At 43.0% G+C, this 27,937-nt stretch overlaps 1 protein-coding gene across 1 annotated transcript in view; it reads right to left on the reverse strand.

Moving 5' to 3' along the window:
- Positions 1-27,937, reverse strand: part of LOC141106652 (alpha-2-macroglobulin-like) — a 242,068-nt gene that overhangs the window by 23,815 nt on the left and 190,316 nt on the right. Inside the window, exons 32-34 of the mRNA XM_073597595.1 lie at positions 26,913-27,040; positions 24,319-24,409; positions 19,186-19,254 (exon numbers count right to left, since the gene is read on the reverse strand). Of these exons, the coding sequence (XP_073453696.1) occupies positions 19,186-19,254; positions 24,319-24,409; positions 26,913-27,040 (288 nt within the window). The remainder of the gene's footprint in view (positions 1-19,185; positions 19,255-24,318; positions 24,410-26,912; positions 27,041-27,937) is intronic.

Below are 27,937 nucleotides of genomic sequence, written 5' to 3' on the forward strand. Positions count from 1 at the left end.
ATATTATCACAGTTCTGCTAGATTATTAACATATCTCCATAAGCTTTTAAATTAAAACCACAGCTTATGTGTAAACAATCGTAGATTGATTATAATCAAACAACCATATTGATAATCAATATAATAATAGAATGGAGATTATTTATCTCAAATTATATATGAAGAAAAATAAAAAAAAAATAAAAAGGATAACAGAAAAGAATACAATATTAATAAAGGAGTTAAGGGCTCTGGCTCCCCATTGCATAGTTAGCGAAAAAGAGCAAGGGGAAAGGAAGTGCATATAAACTTTTTCTATGTAATGTTCCTGAAACTAATCCAAGGATTCCACTGTTTGTAAAAACGGTTTGTGTTTCCCTGTGTATTTGCCATAATCTGTTCGTATTTGAAAGCCTCATCAATTTTCCTAATAACATCGCTAACATTCGGTGTGCTGTTAGATTTCCATTTGCTAGTGATTGTCAACCTGGCTGCCATCAGAATTTGTATCACTATTGGTCTGAGAGCATAAGGGTATTGGTCTATGTGTATGCTTAAAATGGCTAATTCTGCTTCACCTTTCCTTATAAAGCCTGTAATTTTTGATATTAATCTGAATATTGCTCTCCAGAAGCTCCACAAATTTGGGCACTCCCATATCATGTGAAGAAGGGTACCTACTTTACCGCATCCTCGCCAGCATTCGTTGGAGCTAGTATTGGAGAATTTTGCTGTTAGATAGGGGGTGTAGTACCATCTAAGTAGTAGTTTTTGGGCTGTCTCCCAGTATGTTGTAGATCTCGTGAAACAGTTGTTGGATTTAATAGCTTCTAGCCATTGTTTGTCTGAAAAGGACATAGAGAGTTCTGACTCCCATTTTTGATGTGTTGGTAATTTAATGTATGCTTCTTTTTGTTGTATTAAAGTATAGAATAGGGAAATTCCTTTTCTTGGGGTAGATTTGTCGTTCCAGTAAGCCCATGCCTTATGTGGAATTTTAATAGGTTGCATCTGATGGGATTTTAAAAATGTTGTGATTCTTATGTACATGTAGTAGTCAGACGTAGGAAGGGAGTATTTTTGGGCTAGAGTGTTGAAGGGAGTGATTTTTTCTCGGTCGTATATATCTGAAATTAGGGTTATTCCTTTATGTTCCCATTGTTTTGTATTTAGATCTTTAATATGTGTGCATAGTGAATTAAGCGGGGTTGGAATTTCTGTAAGGTCTGTATTGTGTCTTACTTCAGAACAGAATTTCTTCCATGTATTTAGTACTAATTGTATGGTAGGGTAATTGGATTTGAGGCAAGTGTTTGAAAAAGAGTGTGCTAGCAATGTGGATCTCAGAGAATTTGGGTTCATCCAGGCTTGTTCTATATTGGCCCAATGTTTAGAGGATTGTGTTTGAAACCAATATTTTGTTTGATCTAGTATGGAAGCGGCGAAGTAGTCTCTTAAAATTGGGAGTCCCATTCCACCTGCCTTTCTATGTCTTGAAAGAGAAGACCGCGAGCATCTCGGTTTTTTGTCTGCCCATACAAATTTATGTAGTTGCGATTGGGCTGTTGCAAAGAATTTTGCTGGTATAGAGATTGGAAGAGCTCTAAAATAATACAGTATTCTTGGTAGAATAAGCATTTTATAAGCTGCCAGTCTTCCCATCCAAGACAAACAAAAGGACTTTAGTCTATTTAGTTCTGGTTGGATGGAGGAAATGAAAGGGGCCAGATTCACTTTGAATAGGTTGCTGCTTGGTGTCGTTAGTTGGATCCCTAAGTATTGGATAGGTTTGTCTGCCCATGGATACGGAAAGCGTAATGATAGGGAATTACGTAGTTTCTCTTCTATGTTCATGGCAAGTAGGTTGGATTTAGAAGCGTTAACTTTGTAGTATGAAATTTGATTAAAGTGGTTTAAAATATTGTGTACTGTTTGTAAGGAGGTGTTGGGATTAGAAAGAGAAAGAATGACATCATCCGCGAAAAGTGATATGGTGTGTGCCTCTTTGGAGATTTTGATACCGGAAATTTCTGGGTGTGATCTAATTTTTTCGGCTAGGGGTTCCATTAATAAAGCAAAAATGAGGGGGGATAAAGGGCAACCTTGTCTTGTCCCATTGGTAATATTAAAACTATCTGAGAACATTCCTTCTGTGTATACCATCGCAGAGGGGTTGGTATATAGTGCTAGAATGGCTGAATTTATTTCCCCTGAGATGCCAAATTTGTCCAAAACAAGTCTCAAGTACCCCCAGTGGATCCTATCAAAGGCCTTCTCTGCATCTAATGATAGAAGCAGAGAAGGCGTACCCGAGGACTCCGCTGCGTGAAGTAGGTTAATAATTCTGCGTGTTGCATCTGGTGCCTGCCGGCCTGGGATAAACCCAACTTGATCATGTTTAATTAATGTGGGCAGGAATTGTGCCAGTCTGTTGGCTATGATCTTTGCGTAAATCTTCAGGTCTACATTTAGCAAGGATATAGGCCTGAAGTTTTGTGGGGTGTCAAGAGATTTCCCAGGTTTGGGTAAAGTCACAATTGTGGCGGTTAACATTTCTGGGGGGAATGAGGATGTGGAAATGGCTGATGCATATATATTTAATAGGTGTGGGCCTAGTATGGAGTGAAATGTCCGGTAGTATTCTGCCGAAAAGCCGTCTGGGCCTGGCGATTTGTTGTTAGGGAGGGATAGAATTGTTTTATTTAATTCAGACATAGAGATTGGTGCATTGATATATTGTAATTGGTCTGAATTCAGTTTAGGCATTGATATAGAATCCAAAAATTTCTGGATCATCTCAGGGGACGGTTGGTAGTTTGTAGTGTCGTCTTTCAGATTGTATAGATTGTTATAGTAATCTCTAAAAGCATTAGCAATATCTTTTGGATTGGATAGCCTAATGCCTGTTTTTGGATGAAAGATAAATGGAATTTTTTGTTTGATGGTTTTTTCTTTTACTTGATTTGCTAGCAATTTACCTGCTTTATTTCCCTGACTATAATAATTTGCTTTCCATTTTTGAACTATATTTTTGTGTTGGGAGATAAGTATTAATCTGAGATCGTGTCTGAGTTGGTCTAATTGTGAGCTGGTTTTGGGATCTGGAGCTTTTTTGTTTACTGACTCTAGGTTTTTTATTTGAAGGAGTAGGTCATTTAATTTTTTGTTTCTTTGCTTTTTAGCTACACTGCTCATTTTCATGAGGATGCCTCTTATGTAGGCTTTATGACAATTCCAGACCGTAAAGGGATCTGGCACTGAATCTGTATTATTTTTGAAGAACTCGTGTAGTTCTTTATTAATTGTATGTTTGTGGTCTGGATGTGAGAAAAGAAAGGTATCATTTTTCCATCTATTTGCTCTTGTCTCAGTGCGAGATCCCTCCACCATAATGGAAACCGGAGCATGGTCTGACCATGTAATATTGTGTACACTGGACATACTAATATTTTGTAACAGAAATTTATCCACCAAAAAGAAATCAATTCTTGAGTATGTGCGATGTACACTCGAGAAGTAGGAATAATCCCGCTCTGTCGAGTGTTGACATCTCCACACGTCATGTAGACTTTCTAAGGCCATGAAGCGCGAAAGGGTCACTCTTTCCCGATTTTTCGGGGTCTCGGCCGAGACATCTAGGGTTTTGTTTGGAATAGCATTGAAGTCTCCACAAATTATGGTGTACCCCTTTCGCACCTCACGTACCCGTTTCCAAATCTTGTTCAAAAAGGAAATTTGTTTCACATTAGGTAAGTAGACATTTACTATAGTGTATACTGTGTTGTTTACCTCACCAACCAGTATAATATATCTACCCATTACATCTACATCCTTGTAGATCTGACGAAAGGAAATAGTGTCTTTGATGAGGATTGCCACTCCTCTCTTCTTCTTTGGGGCATTGGAGCAGATGATAGTGGGAAAGTTCTGATGGGAGAATTTCGGAGGTTTGGATGCTGAGAAATGGGTCTCTTGAAGGCAAAGAATGTCACTCTGTAGGAGTCGGGCTTCTTTCCAAAGCATTGATCTTTTTTGAGGGCTGTTCAGTCCGCGAACGTTAAACAAGGAGATTTTAAATCCCATGATGTTAATCTTGAGGAGTGTGTTTAAGAAGGACTTTTGGGTTGTTTGTCCTGTTGAAGTGTATATTGCAGTAAGATTGCTTGTGCAAGAGTTCTTTCAATAGTGAGCCAGAGTCCAGATGATGTAAAGCTGCAAAGGTATTCTTTCAGAGATTAGTACAGCAAAAATGAAAAATCTCCAAATAAAATTAAAAAGAAAGAAAAGTTCTCAGCAAAAAAAAAACTGTAACGATTCAACTGAATCTGGTGGGATATTATCCCGTAACTTCTCAGGAGCGAAAGGAGAACTGAATAATGTTCCACTGGCGCACCGGAGCACAACTTCGTAAATTGGTGGTTACGTGTAATTTTAGCCTCAGTCAGTTGTATCTTGTGGCCAGGTGGGAGAATGTAGACGTGGAGATGAGGCACTTGGTGGTGAATCCTCCGCCTTGTCCAGAATGTCCCATTCCTTTAGTAACCATATGCCATCTTCCACTGTTTGGATAGGGAACGTTTTCCCATCTTTTGTGATTAGCAGCTTTGCTGGATAGGCCCATCTGTAGGCGATGTGGTGATTTCTCAACGGTTTGGTGATAGTGGCCAAATTCTTCCTTCTTTGCATTGTATATGCCGATAAATCAGTGAAGAAGGAGAGGCCTTGGATGCATGGTAGTGCGTTGTCAGAATTTCTCATGCATTGCAGAAATTTCTCTTTAGTTTGATAGAAGTGAATCCTTGCTATTGTGTCTCTTGGTAGATGATCAGGTAAATGCTTAGGTTTAGGCAGTCTATGAATCCTGTCTATAGATAGATCTGTCACTGAAGCGTCAGGAAGCATTTCTTGCAGGATATTCTGAAAATAGGCATTTAGGTCTGGTGGTTTTACCGTCTCAGGTATCCCCCTGATTTTAATATTATTTCTCCTCGAACGATCTTCGAGGTCGGCCATTTTGGACTTTAGTTGGTGTATTTCGTCGTCTTTTTCATTGTGAGCGTCAATCACTTCATTTATAGCACCCGCAAATTCTCCCATTTTGTGTTCTATATGAGTAACCCTGTTGTTGACAGCTTTCATTTCTGTCTTAAAATTACTTGTAAGGGTTAATATGTCCGCATGGAGGGTGCTGCGGAGGGACACTAACATGTCCTTTAAGGTTGTATCAATGACCGGCTGGTTTTTGGTAGGAAATTCCAGGATGGAGTCCTGGAGCTCCCTGGTGTCATTAAGAGATGTGTCTGTTTCTTCTTCAGCCATGTTATTTCCCTGCATGTGTTGTTGTTTTGCTTTGACTGGGCTGGATGAAGAGGAAGATGTCTGGGAGTTAGTGTATTTCCCCTTGTGTCCCTTGTGAGAGTGAGGTATGGAGCGCTGTGAGTTGCTGTTGTTGTAGCTGGAGAGCCTGCCACGCTCTCCGCCGTTATGCTTACCGGCGCCATCTTGGGACTGTGTGCTGTGGGGAAGCATGTAGAAGTCCGTCATTCTGCTTATCTTCCCGGTTTCTTTTCGTTTCCTGGACATGTTCCCAGGGTGTGCCCGACCTGGTAGAGGCGAAAATCGCCGCTTTTAGAGGCTCTGGAGTCGCTCTATAAGCTCCGGTGCGTCCGTGGATAACAGAGCTCTCTTACACTGCGGCCATTCACCTCGGCTGCTGGCCACGCCCCCCGGGAGCAGTGATTTTAATGATGCTTAAAGTAAAAAAAAAAAGTGAAATATTGATTTAAATATGGTACCTGGGGGGTGTCTATAGTATGCCTGTAAAGTGGTGCGTGTTTCCCGTGTTTAGAACAGTCCCTGCACAAAATGTCATTTTTAAAGGAATAAAAGTCATTTAAAACTGCTTGGGGCTTTAACCACTTAAGGACCAGCCTCGTTTTGGATTTTAGGTGGTAACATGTTTAAAACAGGTTTTTTTTGCTAGAAAATTACTTAGAACCCCCAAACATTATATATGTTTTTTTCTAACACCCTAGAGAATAAAATGGTGGTCGTTGCAATACTTTTTTTTGCACTGTATTTGCGCAGCGGTCTTATAAGCGCACTTTTTTTGGAAAAAAATTCACTTTTTTGAATAAAAAAAAAGACAACAGTAAAGTTAGCCCAATTTTTTTTTTATATTGTGAAATATAATGTTTTGCCAAGTAAATTGATACCCAACATGTCACACTTCAAAATTGCGCCCGCTCGTGGAATGGCGTCAAACGTTAACCTTTAAAAATCTCCATAGGTGACGTTTAAAAAATTCTACAGGTTGCATGTTTTGCATTACAGAGGAGGTCTAGGGCTAGAATTATTGCTCTCGCTCTACCAGTCCTGGCAATACCTCACATGTGTGGTTTGACCACCGTTTTCATATGTGGGCACTACTCGCGTATGCGTTCGCTTCTGCAAGCGAGCTCGTCGGGGCGGGGTTTTTTTTAAAAGATTTTTTTAATTTTTATTATTTATTTTACATTATTTTATTTATTTTACACTTTAAAAAAAAAAAGTGTCACTTTTATTCCTATTACAAGGAATGTAAACATCCCTTGTAATAGAAAAAAGCATGACAGGACCTCTTAAATATGAGATCTGGGGTCAAAAAGACCTCAGATCTCATATTTACACTAAAATGCAATAAAAAAAAAGTCATTTAAAAAAATGACACTGAAAAAAATATGCCTTTAAGAGGCGTGGGTGGAAATGACGTTTTAACGTCGCTTCCGCCCAGCAGTGTCATGGAGACGAGTGGGCGCCATCTTAGCCTCACTCGTCTCCAGGCACAGAAGGGAGATGGACGCGATCACCTCTGGCAAAGTTTGGACGTACATCGGTGTGCGGCGGTCCGGAAGTGGTTAATGTAATGTCCGTTCCCGGTAATATGGAAGAAAATCAGTGAGACAAATGGCATGGGTAACCCCCAGTCCATTACCAGACCCTTTGGGACTTGTATGGATATTAAGGGGAACCCCGGACCCAAATTTAAAAAAGGAAAGGCGTGGGGCCCCAGGCCCTCTGAACAGCAGTATACAGGTGGTGCAAACAAGACAGGGACTGTAGGTTTGTTGTTAAGTAGAATCTGTTTGTAATTTTGAACTGGTACATTTTTAAAGTGTAGCTCCAGCCAAAAAATCTATTTTTAAGCTTCTTGGAAAACATAGGGAAGGGTTATCACCCCTGTGGCATTTGTTTTGCTGTCTGTGCACCTCTTCAGAAGATTTTACCTCACTTTCTGTCCCAATGACAAATGTTTTTTGACAATTTGGGGGTTTTAGTGAAACAAGGATTGGTGATAAAGCATCAGTGGAAAGGAGACACGTTTTTCCCATATTAACTCTTACAGGAGAGAATTTCCCTTCCTAGGGGTAGATTTCATCTCACTTCCTGTTGTCTCCTTCCGTTTGCAAGTAGGAGTCATTTGTAAGTTGGATGTTTGAAAGTAGGGACCTGCCCTATATACTCTGCAGAAATTGGGGCCTTAGGTGTTGGTGTTTCCACAACACTGTAAGCCCTCACAGTTACTCTTGGTGGGTGCAGGAACGGGCTCTGCTGTGAAATATTAGATCAAGAATTGTAATTACATGTCCCTGTGAACAGGGGCAGAAAAATTGGGCCTTTGGTGGTGGTGCTGGTACCACAACACTGTAAGTCCTCACAGTTACTCTTGGTGGGTGCAGAAACGGGCCCTGCTGTGAAATATTAGTTCAAGAATTGTAATTACATGTCCCTGTGAACAAGGGCAGAAAAATTGGGCCTTAGGCACTGGTGCCACAACAATGCAACCCCTCACAGATACTCTAGTTGGAGCGTAGGAATGAGCCCTCCTGTAAAATATTGCATCAACAATTGTAATTACATGCCCCTGTTAAAAAGGGACTGAAAAATTGGGCCTTAGGCACTGGTGCCACAACACTGCAACCCCTCACAGATACTCTAGTTGGAACGCAGAAACGAGCCCTGCAGCAAAGTATTGCATCAAAAATTATAATTACACGCCCCTGTTGAACGGAGGCTGAAAAGTTGGGCCTTAGGCACTGGTGCTGGTGCCACAACACTGCAACCCCTCACAAATACTTTAGTTGAGTGCAGCAACAAACCCTCCTTGCAAAATATTGCATCAAAATTGTAATTACATGCTCCTGTTAAACAGAGGCTGGAAAATTGGGCCTTAGCCACTGGTGGCGGCGCCCAGAGCCAAAAATATTCTTACAAGCTATCAGCATGATCATTGAGGAGGAAGAGGATAGTCACTCAGCATAACAGGATAGTCACTCAGCATCAGCATAGGCAGTCTTGAAGGGATCTGACATTTCAAAAAAAATTATTCGGTTACATCAGCATTAGGTGCTTGGTAGCTGGTGGTGATCAAAGACTGATTCATTTTTATGAAGGTCAGTCGATCGACCGAGTCGGTGGACAGGCGCACCCTGTGATCGGTTACAAAACCTCCAGCAGCACTGAATGTGTGTTCCGAAAGAACGCTGGATGCAGGACAGGCCAGTAGCTCAATTGCATACTGTGCAAGCTCTGGCCAGTGATCCATCCTCAAGACCCAGTAACCCAGAGGATTTTCGGTGGGAAAGGTGTCCAAGTCAGATGTTGCCCCTAGGTATTCCTGTACCATGTAAAACAGACGCTGTCGATGGTTGCTGGAACCGATCATACCTTGGGGCTGCAGACTAAAAAATTGTCTGAATGCATCGGTCAGACGGCCACCTTCTCCACTGCTCCTTCTTTGACTGACCGAAGCCTCAGCAACATGTTGTCCAGGAACAGTAGTTTGTAACCTCCCAGTCTCTGGGAACGCGCTGCACAGACCTTTCTGCAAGGCCTCCCGAAGATGTTTCATCCTCTGCTGTCTCTGCGACGGCAAGATAAGGTCCACAACCTTACCCTTGTAACGTGGATCAAGGAGGGTTGCAGGCCAGTATTGATCCCTCTCCTTGATACCACGAATACGAGGACCCTTCCGCAGGCTTTGCAGGATCAGGGAGGCCATGTAGCGTAGGTTTGCTGAGGCATTCGGTCAGGAGTCCTCTGGGTCACTAAAGACGACATGATCCGCAGCCACCTCCTCCCAGCCACGTACAAGTCCATGAGTTTCTTGGGACTGTAAATAATCCCTTAAAGACTGCTGCTGATGCTGAGTGCCAGGCTCCACCTCCATACTGACACAATCCTCCTCCTCTTCCTCCTCCTCCTCCTCCTCCTCGTCCTCTTCCTGTGTGATAGGCGGGCACGCAGGAACACTGTTTGGATAAAGAGGGCCTTGAGAGCTAAGGAAGTCCTCCTCTTCCTGCCTCTGTTCTTCCTCAAGTGGCCTGTCCATTATTCCACGCAGCGTGTGCTCCAACAGGTGGACAAGGGGGACAGTGTCACTGATGCATGCACTGTCACTGCTCACCATCCTCATGGCCTCCTCAAATGATGACAGGACAGTGCATGCAACCCTGATCATGGCCCACTGGCGTGGGGAAAAAAAACAATCTCTCCTGACCCTGTCCTGGTGCCATAGTCGCACAGGTACTCATTGATGGCCCTCTGCTGCGTGTGCAGCTGCTGCAGCATGGCCAATGTTGAGTTCCACCTGGTGGGCATGTCACAGATTAGGCGGTTCTTGGGCAGGTTAAATTCCTTTTGGAGGTCAGCCAGCCAAGCACTGACATTATATGACCGTCGGAAATGCACACAGACTTTCCTGGCCTGCCTCAGGACATCCTGTAACTCCTGGTACCTGCTCAAGAACCGCTGTACCACCAAGTTAAGGACGTGAGCCAAACAGGGCACATGGGTCATTTGTCCCTGTCGGAAGGCAGAGAGGAGGTTGGTGCCATTGTCGCAAACCACCATTCCTGCCTTAAGTTGGCATGGCATCAACCACCTCTGAACCTGCCCCTGCAGAGCTGACATATCTCTTCCCCAGTGTGGCTCCTGTCCCCCAAGCACACCAGCTCAAGCACCGCATGGCATCTTTTGGCCTGCCTAGTTACGTAGCCCCTTGAATGCCTACGGAGCACCACTGGTTCCAAGGACAAAGCACAGGAAGAGGCCATGGAGGAAGAAGAAGAGGAGGGGGGTGGAGGAGAGAGGTGTGTCAGAATCACTAGTAGTAGCATTTTGGAGGCGTGGTGGCGGAACAACCTCCAATACTACTGCACCTTGTCCTGCATCCTTCCCAGCTGCCAACAGAGTCACCCAATGCACTGTGAAACTTAGGCCACTTCCCTTTCCATGCCTGCTGGACCATGAATCAGCGGTAATATGCACCTTATTGCTGACCACCCTGTCCAACGAGGCATGGACATTGCCTTCCACATGTCGGTAGAGAGCTGGAATCGCCTTCCATGAGAAAAAGTGGCGTTTGGGTACCTGCCACTGAGGAACCACACATTCCACAAACTCACGGAAGGGGCAGAGTCTACCAACTGCAAAGGTAGCAGTTGAAGTGCTAGCAATTTTGCCAAGCTAGCATTCAACCGCTGAGCATGTGGATGGCTGGGAGAGAACTTCTTTCGGTGGTGCAGCAACTGGGGCAGGGAAATTTGCCTGGTACAATCTGCCGTCGGTGTACTGATAGCAGGTTGCACAGAAGTACTTGGCTGTGACACACCTAATTCTACACCTTCATTCCTCTCAGTGCAGGTCTCAGAGAAGACTGAAGGTATAGTGGGGTTGGAGATCTCAGTTGATGAGGAGCAAGGAGAGGTCCTCTTTGTTCTTTGGTGTGGGTCTTTTAGGTACGCTTGCCAATGAACTGCATGGCAGGTCAACATATGTCTGGTCAAGCATGTGGTGCCCAAGCGGGAGATGTTTTGGCCACGCGAGATATGCTTGAGACATATGTTGCAAATAGCAGAGGTGCGATCTGATGCACTCGTCTCAAAAAAGGCCCACACCAAAGAACTTTTGGAATAATGCACAGAGACAGCAGCATCCTGCAATTGCGGAGCTTTGGGGTGTGATGCAGTCAGTGTGCTGCCCTTAAGCTGGCCCCTGGAGGGCATCCTGCCTCGTTGGTGAGGTGCCTCCTCCTCTTCTCTCCTATCAGGCAACCACGTGGAGTCAGTGACCTCATCATCCCCTCCCTCCTCATCACTGGAGCAAACCTGGCAGTATGCTGCAGCAGAGGCAACATGACTGTCAGATTGCTGTCTTTCTTGGGCACCCCCTCTGTGTGGGCTCACATTACCGCCTTCTTCTAGCTGAGTACCATCATCTGAGCCTTCAAAACGTTGGGCATCCTCCTGGAGCATGTACCCAACACTGTAGTCAAACAGTTTGGGGGACTCCTCAGGAGGACATGGTGGGGCTAGGGAAGGAGTAACTGATTCCATTGAGCCAAGGGAAGAGGCCGGGTTGGCAGCTGCTTTGCCAGACAAAGCACCCTGAGCATGGGTGAGAGAGGATGAGGAGGATGAGGACAGCTTGGTCATTCACTCGACCAATTCTTCCGCATGTTGCGGCTCAACATGGCCAGCTGCCGAAAAAAAGGCCAAGCGTCTCCCACGGCCACGTGCTAATGAGGATGCACCGTGTCCACGACCAGCACTGTTGCCTCTAGACACAGAGCCTGCTTGCCCTCTTTTATTGGCTTGTGACTGTCAGCCTCTCCTTGTTGGCCTTCCAGACATACTAATGGTCTGCAGTGAGATGTAGCTGCACTAAGCTGGGATATATATATATATATATATATATATATATATATATATATATATATATATATATATATATATATATATATATATATATATATATATATATATATATATATATATATATATATATATATATATATATATATATGTATATATATATATATATATATATGTATGTATATATATATATATATATATATATATATATATATATATATATATATCTCTTTAGCTGAACACTGTGCAGAGGACGCACTACACTAATGTTTAAATCACGTAGCTGCCTGCGGTAGTTATAGGATCAGAAAAACACCACCAATCTTCTACAGGTAGCTTTAGCTGAACACTGTGCAGAGGTCGCACTACACTAACGTGTAAATAATGTAGCTGCCTGCGGTAGTGATAGGATCAGAAAAACACCACCAATCTTCTACAGGAAGCTTTAGCTGAACACTTTGCAGAGGTTGCACTACAGTAACTTGTAGATTTAGCTGAACACTGTACAGAGGTCGCACTACACTAACTTGTAGCTTTAGCTAAACACTGTGCAGAGGACGCACTACGCTAACGTTTAAATAATGTAGCTGCCTGTGGTAGTGATAGGATCAGAAAAACACCACCAATATTCTACAGGTAGCTTTAGCTTGAACACTGTGCAGAGATCGCACTACACTAACTTGTAGCTTTAGCTGAACACTGTGCAGAGGTTACACTAATTTATAGCTTTAGCTGAACACTGTGCAGAGGTCACATTACACTAACTTGTAGCTTTAGCTGAACACTGTGCAGAGGTCGCACTACACTAACTCATAGCTTTAGCTGAACACTGTGCAGAGGACGCACTACACTAATGTTTAAATAATGTAGCTGCCTGCGCTAGTGATAGGATCAGAAAACCACCACCAACCTTCTACAGGTAGCTTTAGCTTGAACACTGTGCAGAAGTTGCACTACACTAACTTGTAGCTATAGCTGAACACTGTGCAGAGGTTACACTAATTTATAGCTTTAGCTGAACACTGTACAGAGGTCGCACTACACTAACTCGTAGCTTTAGCTGAACACTGTGCAGAGGACGCACTACACTAATGTTTAAATAATGTAGCTGCCTGCGCTAGTGATAGGATCAGGAAACCACCACCAACCTTCCACAGGTAGCTTTAGCTTGAACACTGTGCAGATATCGCACTACACTAACTTGTAGCTTTAGCTGAACACTGTGCAGAGGTTGCACTACACTAAATTGTAGCTTTAGCTGAACACTGTGCAGAAGTTGCACTACACTAACTTGTAGCTTTAGCTGAACACTGTGCAGAGGTCGCACTACACTAACTTGTAGCTTTAGCTGAACACTGTGCAGAGGTCGCACTACAATAACTTGTAAATAATGTAGCTGCCTGCGGTAGTGATGGGATCAGGAAAACACCACCAACCTTCTAAAGGTAGCTTTAGCTGAACACTGTGCAGAGGTCGCACTACACTAACGTGTAAATAATGTAGCTGCCTGCGGTAGTGATAGGATCAGAAAAACACCACCAATCTTCTACAGGAAGCTTTAGCTGAACACTTTGCAGAGGTTGCACTACAGTAACTTGTAGATTTAGCTGAACACTGTACAGAGGTCGCACTACACTAACTTGTAGCTTTAGCTAAACACTGTGCAGAGGACGCACTATGCTAACGTTTAAATAATGTAGCTGCCTGTGGTAGTGATAGGATCAGAAAAACACCACCAATATTCTACAGGTAGCTTTAGCTTGAACACTGTGCAGAGATCGCACTACACTAACTTGTAGCTTTAGCTGAACACTGTGCAGAGGTTACACTAATTTATAGCTTTAGCTGAACACTGTGCAGAGGTCACACTACACTAACTTGTAGCTTTAGCTGAACACTGTGCAGAGGTCGCACTACACTAACTCATAGCTTTAGATGAACACTGTGCAGAGGACGCACTACACTAATGTTTAAATAATGTAGCTGCCTGCTCTAATGATAGGATCAGGAAACCACCACCAACCTTCTACAGGTAGCTTTAGCTTGAACACTGTGCAGAGATCGCACTACACTAACTTGTAGCTTTAGCTGAACACTGTGCAGAGGTTACACTAATTTATAGCTTTAGCTGAACACTGTGCAGAGGTCGCACTACACTAACTTGTAGCTTTAGGTGAACATTGTGCAGAGGTCGCACTACACTAACTCGTAGCTTTAGCTGAACACTGTGCAGAGGACGCACTACACTAATGTTTAAATAATGTAGCTGCCTGCGGTAGTGATAGGATCAGAAAAACACCACCAATCTTCTACAGGTAGCTTTAGCTTGAACACTGTGCAGAGATCGCACTACACTAACTTGTAGCTTTAGCTGAACACTGTGCAGAGGTTACACTAATTTATAGCTTTAGCTGAACACTGTGCAGAGGTCACATTACACTAACTTGTAGCTTTAGCTGAACACTGTGCAGAGGTCGCACTACACTAACTCATAGCTTTAGCTGAACACTGTGCAGAGGACGCACTACACTAATGTTTAAATAATGTAGCTGCCTGCGCTAGTGATAGGATCAGAAAACCACCACCAACCTTCTACAGGTAGCTTTAGCTTGAACACTGTGCAGAAGTTGCACTACACTAACTTGTAGCTATAGCTGAACACTGTGCAGAGGTTACACTAATTTATAGCTTTAGCTGAACACTGTACAGAGGTCGCACTACACTAACTCGTAGCTTTAGCTGAACACTGTGCAGAGGACGCACTACACTAATGTTTAAATAATGTAGCTGCCTGCGCTAGTGATAGGATCAGGAAACCACCACCAACCTTCCACAGGTAGCTTTAGCTTGAACACTGTGCAGATATCGCACTACACTAACTTGTAGCTTTAGCTGAACACTGTGCAGAGGTTGCACTACACTAAATTGTAGCTTTAGCTGAACACTGTGCAGAAGTTGCACTACACTAACTTGTAGCTTTAGCTGAACACTGTGCAGAGGTCGCACTACACTAACTTGTAGCTTTAGCTGAACACTGTGCAGAGGTCGCACTACAATAACTTGTAAATAATGTAGCTGCCTGCGGTAGTGATGGGATCAGGAAAACACCACCAACCTTCTAAAGGTAGCTTTAGCTGAACACTGTGCAGAGGTCGCACTACACTAACGTGTAAATAATGTAGCTGCCTGCGGTAGTGATAGGATCAGAAAAACACCACCAATCTTCTACAGGAAGCTTTAGCTGAACACTTTGCAGAGGTTGCACTACAGTAACTTGTAGATTTAGCTGAACACTGTACAGAGGTCGCACTACACTAACTTGTAGCTTTAGCTAAACACTGTGCAGAGGACGCACTATGCTAACGTTTAAATAATGTAGCTGCCTGTGGTAGTGATAGGATCAGAAAAACACCACCAATATTCTACAGGTAGCTTTAGCTTGAACACTGTGCAGAGATCGCACTACACTAACTTGTAGCTTTAGCTGAACACTGTGCAGAGGTTACACTAATTTATAGCTTTAGCTGAACACTGTGCAGAGGTCACACTACACTAACTTGTAGCTTTAGCTGAACACTGTGCAGAGGTCGCACTACACTAACTCATAGCTTTAGATGAACACTGTGCAGAGGACGCACTACACTAATGTTTAAATAATGTAGCTGCCTGCTCTAATGATAGGATCAGGAAACCACCACCAACCTTCTACAGGTAGCTTTAGCTTGAACACTGTGCAGAGATCGCACTACACTAACTTGTAGCTTTAGCTGAACACTGTGCAGAGGTTACACTAATTTATAGCTTTAGCTGAACACTGTGCAGAGGTCGCACTACACTAACTTGTAGCTTTAGGTGAACATTGTGCAGAGGTCGCACTACACTAACTCGTAGCTTTAGCTGAACACTGTGCAGAGGACGCACTACACTAATGTTTAAATAATGTAGCTGCCTGCGGTAGTGATAGGATCAGAAAACCACCACCAACCTTCTACAGGTAGCTTTAGCTTGAACACTGTGCAGAGATCGCACAACACTAACTTGTAGCTTTAGCTGAACACTGTGCAGAGGTTACACTAATTTATAGCTTTAGCTGAACACTGTGCAGAGGTCACACTACACTAACTTGTAGCTTTAGCTGAACACTGTGCAGAGGTCGCACTACACTAACTCATAGCTTTAGCTGAACACTGTGCAGAGGACGCACTACACTAATGTTTAAATAATGTAGCTGCCTGCGCTAGTGATAGGGTCAAGAAACAACCACAAACCTTCTACAGGTAGCTTTAGCTTGAACACTGTGCAGAGATCGCACTACACTAACTTGTAGCTTTAGCTGAACACTGTGCAGAGGTTGCACTACACTAAATTGTAGCTTTAGCTGAACACTGTGCAGAAGTTGCACTACACTAACTTGTAGCTTTAGCTGAACACTGTGCAGAGGTCGCACTACACTAACTTGTAGCTTTAGCTGAACACTGTGCAGAGGTCGCACTACAATAACTTGTAAATAATGTAGCTGCCTGCGGTAGTGATGGGATCAGGAAAACACCACCAACCTTCTACAGGTAGCTTTAGCTGAACACTGTGCAGAGGTCGCACTACACTAACGTGTAAATAATGTAGCTGCCTGCGGTAGTGATAGGATCAGAAAAACACCAACAATCTTCTACAGGAAGCTTTAGCTGAACACTTTGCAGAGGTTGCACTACAGTAACTTGTAGATTTAGCTGAACCCTGTACAGAGGTCGCACTACACTAACTTGTAGCTTTAGCTAAACACTGTGCAGAGGACGCACTATGCTAACGTTTAAATAATGTAGCTGCCTGTGGTAGTGATAGGATCAGAAAAACACCACCAATCTTCTACAGGTAGCTTTAGCTGAACACTGTGCAGAGATCGCACTACACTAACTTGTAGCTTTAGCTGAACACTGAGCAGAGGTTACACTAATTTATAGCTTTAGCTGAACACTGTGCAGAGGTCACACTACACTAACTTGTAGCTTTAGCTGAACACTGTGCAGAGGTCGCACTACACTAACTCATAGCTTTAGCTGAACACTGTGCAGAGGACGCACTACACTAATGTTTAAATAATGTAGCTGCCTGCGCTAGTGATAGGATCAGGAAACCACCACCAACCTTCTACAGGTAGCTTTAGCTTGAACACTGTGCAGAGATCGCACTACACTAACTTGTAGCTTTAGCTGAACACTGTGCAGAGGTTACACTAATTTATAGCTTTAGCTGAACACTGTGCAGAGGTCGCACTACACTAACTTGTAGCTTTAGGTGAACACTGTGCAGAGGTCACACTACACTAACTCGTAGCTTTAGCTGAACACTGTGCAGAGGACGCACTACACTAATGTTTAAATAATGTAGCTGCCTGCGCTAGTGATAGGACCAGGAAACCACCACCAACCTTCTACAGGTAGCTTTAGCTTGAACACTGTGCAGAGATCGCACTACACTAACTTGTAGCTTTAGCTGAACACTGTGCAGAGGTTGCACTACACTAAATTGTAGCTTTAGCTGAACACTGTGCAGAAGTTGCACTACACTAACTTGTAGCTTTAGCTGAACACTGTGTAGAGGTCGCACTACAATAGCTTGTAAATAATGTAGCTGCCTGCGGTAGTGATGGGATCAGGAAAACACCACCAACCTTCTAGAGGTAGCTTTAGCTGAACACTGTGCAGAGGTCGCACTACACTAACGTGTAAATAATGTAGCTGCCTGTGGTAGTGATAGGATCAGAAAAACACCACCAATCTTCTACAGGAAGCTTTAGCTGAACACTTTGCAGAGGTTGCACTACAGTAACTTGTAGATTTAGCTGAACACTGTACAGAGGTCGCACTACACTAACTTGTAGCTTTAGCTAAACACTGTGCAGAGGACGCACTACGCTAACGTTTAAATAATGTAGCTGCCTGTGGTAGTGATAGGATCAGAAAAACACCACCAATCTTTTACAGGTAGCTTTAGCTGAACACTGTGCAGAGGACACACTACACTAAATACTGTAGCTGCCTGACTGTGGTAGTAATAGGATCAGAAGAACACCAGCAATTTTCTTCAGGTAGCTGTAAATACTGTAACAACACCTGCCTGCCTGTCAGTAGGAAGAGAATAACAAGAACAGATCTAGCTAAACTGAATACAGTATATGTATATATATATATATATATATATATATATATATATATATATATATATATATATATATATATATATATATATATATTAATATACAACACCTGGGATGCATATATATACACAATACACTGTAAGTGCAGCTAACTGACTGACTGTCCTGCCTAATCTATCTAACTTAAATCAAATGATGCCGGAACACACTACACAGGGCCGATGTGGCCCCGACAGGTGGCCTTATATAGTGTGGGGCATGTACTAAACCCCCTGAGCCATAATTGGCCAAAGCCACCCTGGGAAAGGGAATTTAAAAAGACACATGGCCATTCACTAAAATTGGAATAGAAGCGGTTTAACCATAAACTGCGTAGAGGGTTCTTTACTGTCAGAGCTGTAAGGATGTGGAATTCTCTTCCACAAGCAGTGGTCTCAGCGGGGAGCATTGATAATTTCAAAAAACTATTAGATGGGCACCTTAACGACCACAACATACAGGGGTATACAATGTACTATTAACATAAACACACACACATAGGTTGAACTGGATGGACTGCCTTAACCATACCAGGCCACTTGCCCCTCAACATGGGGGGGTGGTTTTGGGCAGGGGGGCCTCTTCCCCACCACCTGGCGAGCGTGGGGCTTATCAGAATTCTGGAAGCCCCCTTTAACAAGGGCCCCTAGATCCAACCCCTCTATGTGAATGAGTAAGGGTTACATAGTACCCCTACTCATTCACCCCAAAAAAAGAAAAAAGTGTAGTGCAATAAAAACACAAAAGCAGTTTTTGACAATAATTTAAAAAAATGTCCCCTGGTGTAAGTCTATTGTCAAGCACAATGCCCACCACTACTGCCGACAAAAAAGGAAAAAAAAAGCTTCACTCCCAAGGAAGGCTCCCACCTTCTGACAGCTCCGCCGCCTCCCGCCGCCAAATAAATTAAGTGCCTTGTGCCGTCACCGACCCAGCTTGTGCAAGGGGAGCCAACCTGTCATGTCGATCAGAAGGTGATCAAATGCATTCAAGGCATTCTGAATGATCTCAGAAGTGTCTCAAACCGATGTCAAAATAATGCCAACCACACAAGCCCAAAGCCCATTTTTTTTAGGAAGAAAAATGACCATGGAATAGAATCATGAATAAAATTTAAATAACTGACACATTTGAGTGAGTTGAGCCCCATGCCATCTTTCAAAGAAGAGATGATATGGGGGGGGACATTTTACAGTCAGATCCCCATGATGTAGCCCATGTTAGGTTGGCTGGTCTGATCTTCACATGACCAGTACAGCCAATCAATATGCTGTCACTACAGTGACATGAAATGTACATGTTATGAGATTTACATCTTACCTGGTCAAAGTACAAGACCACCTTGTCCACCTGGATATCACTTCTCTTTATCATTTTGTCTTTCTCCAGCTGTATAATGAAAGCAGTATAATATATTCAATTATCTCCTTAGTGTAAACAGTATGCTAAGTTGTATATGGCGAAAACCACATGTAATGAATCAGATATGCCAAGAAACGTTTATGAGGCATGGCGGGACTCTTGTCTGAAGCACAACATTCTAAAGCTGACTATGCACTAAACTATCCGATTGTACAATCGTCATTATACTGAGGTATAACTATATACTGTAAGGGCAATTTCGATACACATAGAATGAGTTTTTTAGGTAGGTCCTCATGTTACATCGTTTTCGTACATGTAAAAGAGATTGTACAAACAGATTTGGTAACAGTAAAAGAACACTATACCGAGATTGTCAAATTAGGTTGTCATCTGTATTACCAGCCTTGGGCAGATTTCTTTTTACATGTCAATTTTGGAAGAGGCATATACAATATGCAGATGCAATCCCTTTGGTGAGCCATGTGTGCAGAGAAACCCATTACTGTTTGCAAGAACTGTGAAAGATTGTCTACACATCTGGTGGGCACTATCTTATGTCTATGAGCAGTAGAAAACATGTGCACTGCCGAAAAATACTTTCATTTTGGTTCCATTCTTTTTTTTTGGATCGCTCGTTATGATCGCAATTCGAAAAATTCGTAAAAAATGGTAAATTCTAACATTTGAAAATAAGAAAGAGAATCCATATATTTAAAAGAATAACCAACTAACAATAACTAACTATTAAATTATAGGTATGGGAATTTCCTTTGAAATTTGTCTGTTAGTGAATGTAACTAATACCAATTTATCCGAAGTTATGAATTATCCGAGATAACGAATGCCACATCTAAAAAAATAGAACAGAAAGAATTAATAATAAATAATAATAATAATAATAAAACATTTTTATTATTATTATTATTATTGTTATTTATCATTATTAATTTGCTATGTTCCATTTGTTTAGATACAGCATTCGTTATTTCAGATAATCCGTAACTTCGGATAAAATCGTATTCGTTACATTCACTAACAGCCAAATTTGAAAGGAACTTCCAATACTTATAATTTCATAGTTACTGTAGTAATAGTTAAGTGATTATTAGTTAGTTATTATTTCAGATTTTCAAATTTTTGGGATTTCGAATTTCCGAATTACTGAATATGCAGAAAAAATTGTCAAAGGATTTTTGTTAATTTTGATATTTACAAATTAATTAATTTGTCAAAATTCGTTAAAAAACTAATTTGGAACTAAACGAATTGCACTTGTCTAGGTATTAGACCAACATGTAGCAGGGCTGCCATCTCGTTGAGTGATTTCTCTACCTCCCTCATCCCAGGGGCGGATCCAGGGGGGCAATAGGGCAATTGCCACCCCCGAGAAATTTGTTGCAGGCCAGGCGGGTGAGAGAGCAGGCGGATGAGGGATCGGGCGGCTCCCCAAGGGGGTGTGGGAGCGGGCGGCTCCCCAAGCAAATGAGGGAGCGGGCGGCTCCCTGAGTGGATGCGGGAGCAGGCGGCTCCGCGGGAGGAACGGGCGGCTTGGGCGGGTGAGAGCAGGCTAGGTGGTGGGGGCGGCTGGCCAATCAGCGAGCCGGCGTGCAGGGGAGCAGAGAGATAACATCATCTCTCACTGCCCTGCATCCCTGCAGTAACTTCTGCCTTCAATGTACAGGCAGTGTGGGCAGCAGAGAGATTACATTATCTCTCTGCTGCCTGATCTGAAAGGAGGCAAGCAAAACACCACCTTAGTAGCTATGTGACAATCCGCAAGGTGGCAAGTGACAATCCTCAATGTGTGGCAAGTGACAATCTGCATCTGGTGGCAGGTGATGTGACAATCTGCAATGTGTGGCAGGTGACGTGGCAAGTGACAATCCACATCTGGTGGCAGGTGACGTGGCAAGTGACAATCCGCAACATGTGGCAGGTGACAATCTGCATCTGGTGGCAGGCAAGTGACAATCCGCAATGTGTGGCAGGTGACGTGGCAAGTGACAATCCGCAATGTGTGGCAGGTGATGTGGCAAGTGACAATCCGCAATGTGTGGCAGGTGACGTGGCAAGTGACAATCCGCATCTGGTGGCAGGTGACGTGGCAAGTGACAATCCGCAATGTGTGGCAGGTGACGTGGCAAGTGACAATCCGCAATGTGTGGCCGGTGACGTGGCAAGTGACAATCCGCAATGTGTGGCCTGTGACGTGGCAAGTGACAATCTGCATCTGGTGGCAGGTGACGTGGCCAGTGACAATCCGCAATGTGTGGCAGGTGACGTGGCCAGTGACAATCCGCAATGTGTGGCCAGTAACCTGGCAAGTGACAATCCGCAACATGTGGCAGGTGACAATCCGCATCTGGTGGCAGGCAAGTGACAATCTGCAACATGTGGCAGGTGACGTGGCAAGTGATAATCCGCAATGTGTGCCAGGCGACAGTGGCAAGTGGCACGCTCAGGGCTCCCACTGATTCTATATTATGGTGAGTTGAACCGTTAAATTTTATATTACAATATATTAATAGAAATAACAACCATGGTGCTGGGATAATTGAAGCGCCAACAACAGCCATTTCCTCGATAAATTGCCCACAAAAAAAGTATTTTCTGGCAGTGCCCCTCCCGAGACTAGACTCTGGATCTGCCCCTGCCTCATCCTCTATGTGCTGAAAGGCCAACCGAAGTAGCAAAATAGACCAAAACACTCCTGAAATCAAACTCAAAGAAGGTATACACAGTATCTCACAAAAGTGATATCTTTTCATGTGGCAACACTGAAAAAATGACACTTTGCTACAATGTAAAGTAGTGAGTGTACAGCTTGTATAACAGTGTAAATTTGCTGTCCCCTCAAAATAAATCAACACACAGCCATTAATGTCTAAACCACTGGCAACAAAAGTGAGTACACCCCCAAGTGAAAATGTCCAAATTGGGCCAAATTAGCCATTTTCCCTCCCTGGTGTCATGTGACTTGTTAGTGTTACAAGGTCTCAAGTGTGAATGGGGAGCAGGTGTATTAAATTTGGTGTTATCGCTCTCACTCTCTCATACTGGTTAATGGAAGTTCAACATGGCATCTCATGGCAAAGAACTCTCTTAGAATCTTAAAAAAAGAATTCTTACTCTACATAAAGATGGCCTAGGCTATAAGAAGATTGCCAAGACCCTGAAACTGAGCTGCAGCATGGTGGCCAAGACCATACAGCAGTTTAACAGAACAGGCCTTGTCATGGTCGACCAAAGAAGTTGAGTGCTCAGCGTCATATCCAGAGGTTGTATTTGGGAAATAGCTGTATGAGTGCTGCCAGAATTGCTGCAGAGGTTGAAGGGGTGGGGGTTAGCCTGTCAGTGCTCAGACAATACGCCGCACACTGCATTAAATTGGTCCGCATGGCTGTCATCCCAGAATAAAGCCTCTTCTAAAGATGATGCACAAGAAAGCCCACAAACAGTTTGCTGATAAGCAGACTAAGGACAAGGTTTACTGGAACCATGTCCTGTGGTCTGATGAGACCAAGATAAATTTATTTGGTCCAGATGGTGTTAAGCGTGTGTGGGGGCAACCAGGTGAGGAGTACAAAGACAAGTGTGTCTTGCCTACAGTCAAGCATGGTGGTGGGAGTGTCATGGTCTGGGGCTGCATGAGTGCTGCTGGCACTGGGGAGCTACAGTTCATTGAGGGAACCATGAATGGCAACATGTACTGTGACATACTGAAGCAGAGCATGATCCCCTCTCTTTGGAGTGTTCTAAAATGATAATGACTCCAAACACACCTCCAAGACGACTACTGGCTTGCTAAAGAAGCTAAGGTAAAAGTGATGGACTGGCTAAGCATGTCTCCAGACCTAAACCCTATTGAGCATCTGTGGGGCATCCTCAAATGAAAGGTGGAGGAGTGCAAGGTCTCTAACATCCACCAACTCTGTGATGTCTTCATGGAGGAGTGGAAAAGGACTCCTGTCAAGATTAAGTTCACCTGCTGGTGGCACTGTGGTGCTCTGGACCAATGGCTGCAGTTCCAGTGTCCACCAGCAGGTGTCTCCCAGAAGCCAGCAGGTTCCAATCAGCCACACCTGGCTCTAGCTGCCAGGTGGATATTTAAGGCTGCTCCTCCCTTCCCCAGTGCATCACTATCCTGTTGCTTGTCCCCTTTGTGACCAGAGCCTTGTGATTCTTGTATCCCAATCCATCCTGCCCTCCTCTGCCTTGCTCCTGCTCCCTGCTTTTGTACCCAGTCGTGTTTCCCTTCCTTTCATCCCTGTTATCTTTATCCCTTATATTGTAGATATTGTATAAATATATTAGTTAGGTTAATTTGTTATTTTGTCTTTTGGGGTTTGTTTATGTTCACTGTCTGCTCTTCTGTATTTGTGTTTCACTGTAAATAAATATCACCTTAAGGATAAATACATTGTTTGGTCTCAGTTTCCTTTTGTAGCTATGTGTCTGGTCTCCTTAGCCTCTGATTCCTGACAACTCCATTGGCAACCTGTGAAGCTCTGGTGAACTCTATGCCCAAGAGGGTTAAGGCAGTGCTGGAAAATAACGGTGGCCACACAAAATATTGACACTTTGGGCCCAATTTGGACGTTTTTACTTAGGGATGTACTCACTTTTGTTGCCAGTGGTTTAGACATTAATGGCTGTGTGTTGAGTTATTTTGAGGGGACAGCAAATTTACACTGTTATACAAGCTGTACACTCACTACTTTACATTGTAGCAAAGTGTCATTTCTTCAGTGTTGTCACATGAAAAGGTAGAAAAATGTTAGGGGTGTACTCACTTTTGTGAGATACTGTATATGTCAACTCAGATATTGGATAATCCACTCAAAATGTGTCTGTGTGGTGCCCCTTTTGATAAGTAGTATCATAGGGTCACAATTCAAGTAATCTATTAAACCAGATCAGCCTATTAGGAGCCATACTATTCCAATGTACAACATATGCTGAAGCACAGGAGATAACAAAATGTAGTAAGTATGAATCTGAGCTTTAAAAATCCTGTTGGGTCAGCAGGTACAATGCTGGCAGCATAACATAGAGAATAACAGATTATCTGCCAGTACCAGAACTCACCTGTCTTATTGTGCTCTTTACTGGGATAAAACCAGATAGCATCTTCACCTCCAAAACAGCCATGTTGGATAAATGTCGGGAACCTGTGTACCTGTAAGAAGTAAAAAGATCAGAGGCCCAAGAACTTACAGGCTACTAAGTAAGAACCAGGAAGTCTTGTTGATGTACACAGCGGTCTCCTTCCTTACATTTCCGGTGACCGGGTGAATACACAGCCACAGTGCACTTTATTTTCGCTCCATGTTAACTTGAATATGGTACGTATAACTTGTAAGGGGGGTTTTTGGTTTAAATAAAAGTTTTAAGCAGTATTACACTATGTGGATAATTTATTCCCTCAACATGGTTTACTGGAGCCCTATACAGTGCGACTGACATCTGGTGGAAGCTTTGGTTGGAGTGGTGGAGAAGCTCTTATAAATTTAAGGCACATTACTACTGTATTTTTGGTGAGTGCACCCCCAAAGGGGAGAATTCCCTCACGTGGTGAAGTGTATGGTGGAAGGTGGTTTCAGCATATCACAATACAAGCTACAGTAGGGGACCGCGATATTGTGTCAATCTTGTATTGTGTCAATCTTGATATTGTATAACAGATCTCCTCCGTTATTATTTTGACTCACATATCAACTATATATGAAAGCTTGTCATTTGACTTTATTTGACAAGAGCGCTGCTACAATATTTCAAAAGACTACATGTTTTAGAGTGTTTTTTAGTATTGTAATATTTCTAAATTTTATATTTAAGTGGCTGCTTTTAGAGTGTGTTTATATTGTTGTATTTACATATAACTGCACAGGTGTCATAGATATTATCGTCCAGGACGCAGAGTGGTGCTTTTGTAGGCGGACCAGTTTATAAGCATCTTGATAGCATGAAATCCTGTATGCACCAATGCGTGATTTATGAAAAGTTGACTGTTCTTCAATTTGACGAAATCCCAAACCTCCATAACATTTGGAACCCCTGAATCAACCAGTTCCTGCCCACAGAAATGAACTGCTCTCACCCATCTAGATGATTCATAGAGAAACACTGGACCCCAATAGACAGAATCCTCTGCCTACTTGGTTCCCCATACCCTCTGAACCCTGTCTCTTCTCTTTCCTTCTCTTCCCTTCCCGTGTTATGGTTTAACCACTTCAAGACCAGGGCTTTTTCTGGCTTTGATCGGGTCTCTGGCTAGGGTCCTCTCCTCCATCGGCAGCTTCCAGCATGCAGCTCCTCCCCACCTCCTAGGCATCCAATAGGATCGCCTTTCCTTTCAGGCAATCGGGTCTCAAAACCCACTACCTGATTGGCCGGGAGGAGGATCAGTGTTACAATAGTGAATATTCATTTGCTGTTGTACCCCACCTGTGTGGGCTCCATTCGCATTCTCTGTGCCCCGAGCCCACCCTATTTTGAAGCCTATTAGAGGCTCTGGCTCTAATCAGGTGCTTCAAAAAAACAGCCCCGCCATTGTAATACATGCATCCGGCATCCTGCAAGGAGCCAGACGCATGGATAGGGGGCGGCGGCTATGGATAGGGGGGACGTCGCCCGTGCGCCATTAATGGACAGGCCGCTCCTGAGAAACACCATCAGCAAAGCTTCCTTCGAATACAGCATAAAGCCAAAATCATATCCACTTCTTATATAATTACTATTAAAGTGACATATCAGGAAATCCTCCCATTGCTGTATCCCAGATGGGGATGGCTTGACTTGACATAAATAAAAACAAAAAAAAATACTGTAGATGTATGCACACAGGCTGTTCCCTAAGGACACCCTCACACCCAGGCAGCACAGCTGGTCAATCTCCCCTCCCAATACATACAGGAGCATCCACAGGGATTGGAAGTCCATGCCGAGGCAAATGGTAGATGGCACTCATACTGTAGGTGTGATGCTAGATCCTCAGAATAAACTGTCCCACATATCCTACATGCATTGAGAAGGCCATGAGGGATTCCTATGGATAGATCGCACTCTTACACATGTAGGGTGCATACGAGGCTAAATACCTTTGTGCCTCAAATTCTGCCACAATGCTGAAGTGTGGCCTCCACGCACATGCGTGTTGGGTTTTACCAGAAAAGAAATAGAAGAAAAATCCTCCAATAGGAACACTAGTTCTTTTGCTCCTGGTGACAAACAGAGATTCCCTCACTTTTGAGGGAGTTCCTCTCCCTTCCTGTTATGGAACAAAAAAATTGGAAGGGATGCCCCAGGGATTGTATGGGTAAGGGTTTAGTTGAGACTCTCAACTAAACCCTTACCCATACAATCCTTGGGGCATCCCTCCCAATTTTTTTCTTCATTGTGGGATGTGGTTTGGGTTTTACTACTGTTATAATTTCAGGTAGTGTCAAACTTTCTATGTTTCATTCCTGTTATGGAACAGGAAGTGAATGGAAATCTCCCCAATGGGACACAGATAGCAAAAAAAAAAAAACTAACAGGGGTTATAACCCTCCCTTACTCTATGTAAAAATTAAAAAAAGTTGAACTTTAAGATCTACTTTAAAAGTAAACTGTGATTTGTCATACCACTTGCATGAATTGGAGGACATATCAGGGTAGTTGACAAGTTATAGAAGACTTACGCAACACGTATTCCAATTTCAAAAGTCCTCACTGGTTCCCCGTCACATTCCATTTTTGAACTGATCTCCACAGTAAGTGAAAATACAGCTTCTGCTTTAGGTGGAGGGACATTGTATCTTAAAACAGCCTGTAAAGCAAACAGAGAACCTTTTAATAGTCATAAAAAATAAAAGCAGCCTTATTTATTAAAATATTTGAGAGAATATCAAAGGCAGTTTTTATTCTGTACATAACAAATAAATGCAGTGAATACATCATTAAATTAGTTTATTAGACATGTTCATGACAAAAAAATGTGTTTTGTTTTGATTCGATTCGTTAATCTAGTTATTTAGTTTGTTAAATTCGGTTGATTCATTCAATTTGTATTTAGGATTCATATTTGGAATTTTTCGAATTTTCTTCAAATTTACCATTTTTTTTATTCGATTCAAAGCGTTCAAATCTATACATTTCGAATCGGTCGAATAGAAAGTTCAACCATTCGTTTTTTGCTTGATGTAGAATGGCGCACTGAAGCGTCTGGATATTGTGAGTACCCTGTGTGGGACCTGTTTATTTTTTGGTTCAATAAATTGCATAAGCATACTACACTATGAGATCCTTTTTTCATTGATTTACCGAGGCACATTGGCGATTGATCCAGGATTCCGGACGCACTGTTGAACCCTGTAGTGGTTCCAAAGCGTGTATTGAGCAAGCTTAACAGCAAGGTCACACACCTTAAGGTGAGCCTTCATTACATGGGGGGGGAGCACCTGAGTGAGAACAGAGCGTCTGATTATCGCATCACTTTCACAGCATACTGAATCGCATGGAGTGTGGAGCACCTGTAAATTGGATCAATTTGAATTTTGCACAGTGCACTTAAGCATATATATTTTATACATTATCATTACCATGGTGTAGAGGATATATTTTTACCAGTTCACAGGCTTTTTGCTTATACCTTTGATAGCGCAGCGTTTTTAATGCAATTTTAGTACTTTTACATGGTTTATGACGATCGATGCCCATCTGCAGC

Source organism: Aquarana catesbeiana, linkage group LG08 (assembly GCF_042186555.1).
Source record: "Aquarana catesbeiana isolate 2022-GZ linkage group LG08, ASM4218655v1, whole genome shotgun sequence".
In the NCBI taxonomy this organism is placed as follows: Eukaryota; Metazoa; Chordata; class Amphibia; order Anura; family Ranidae; genus Aquarana; species Aquarana catesbeiana.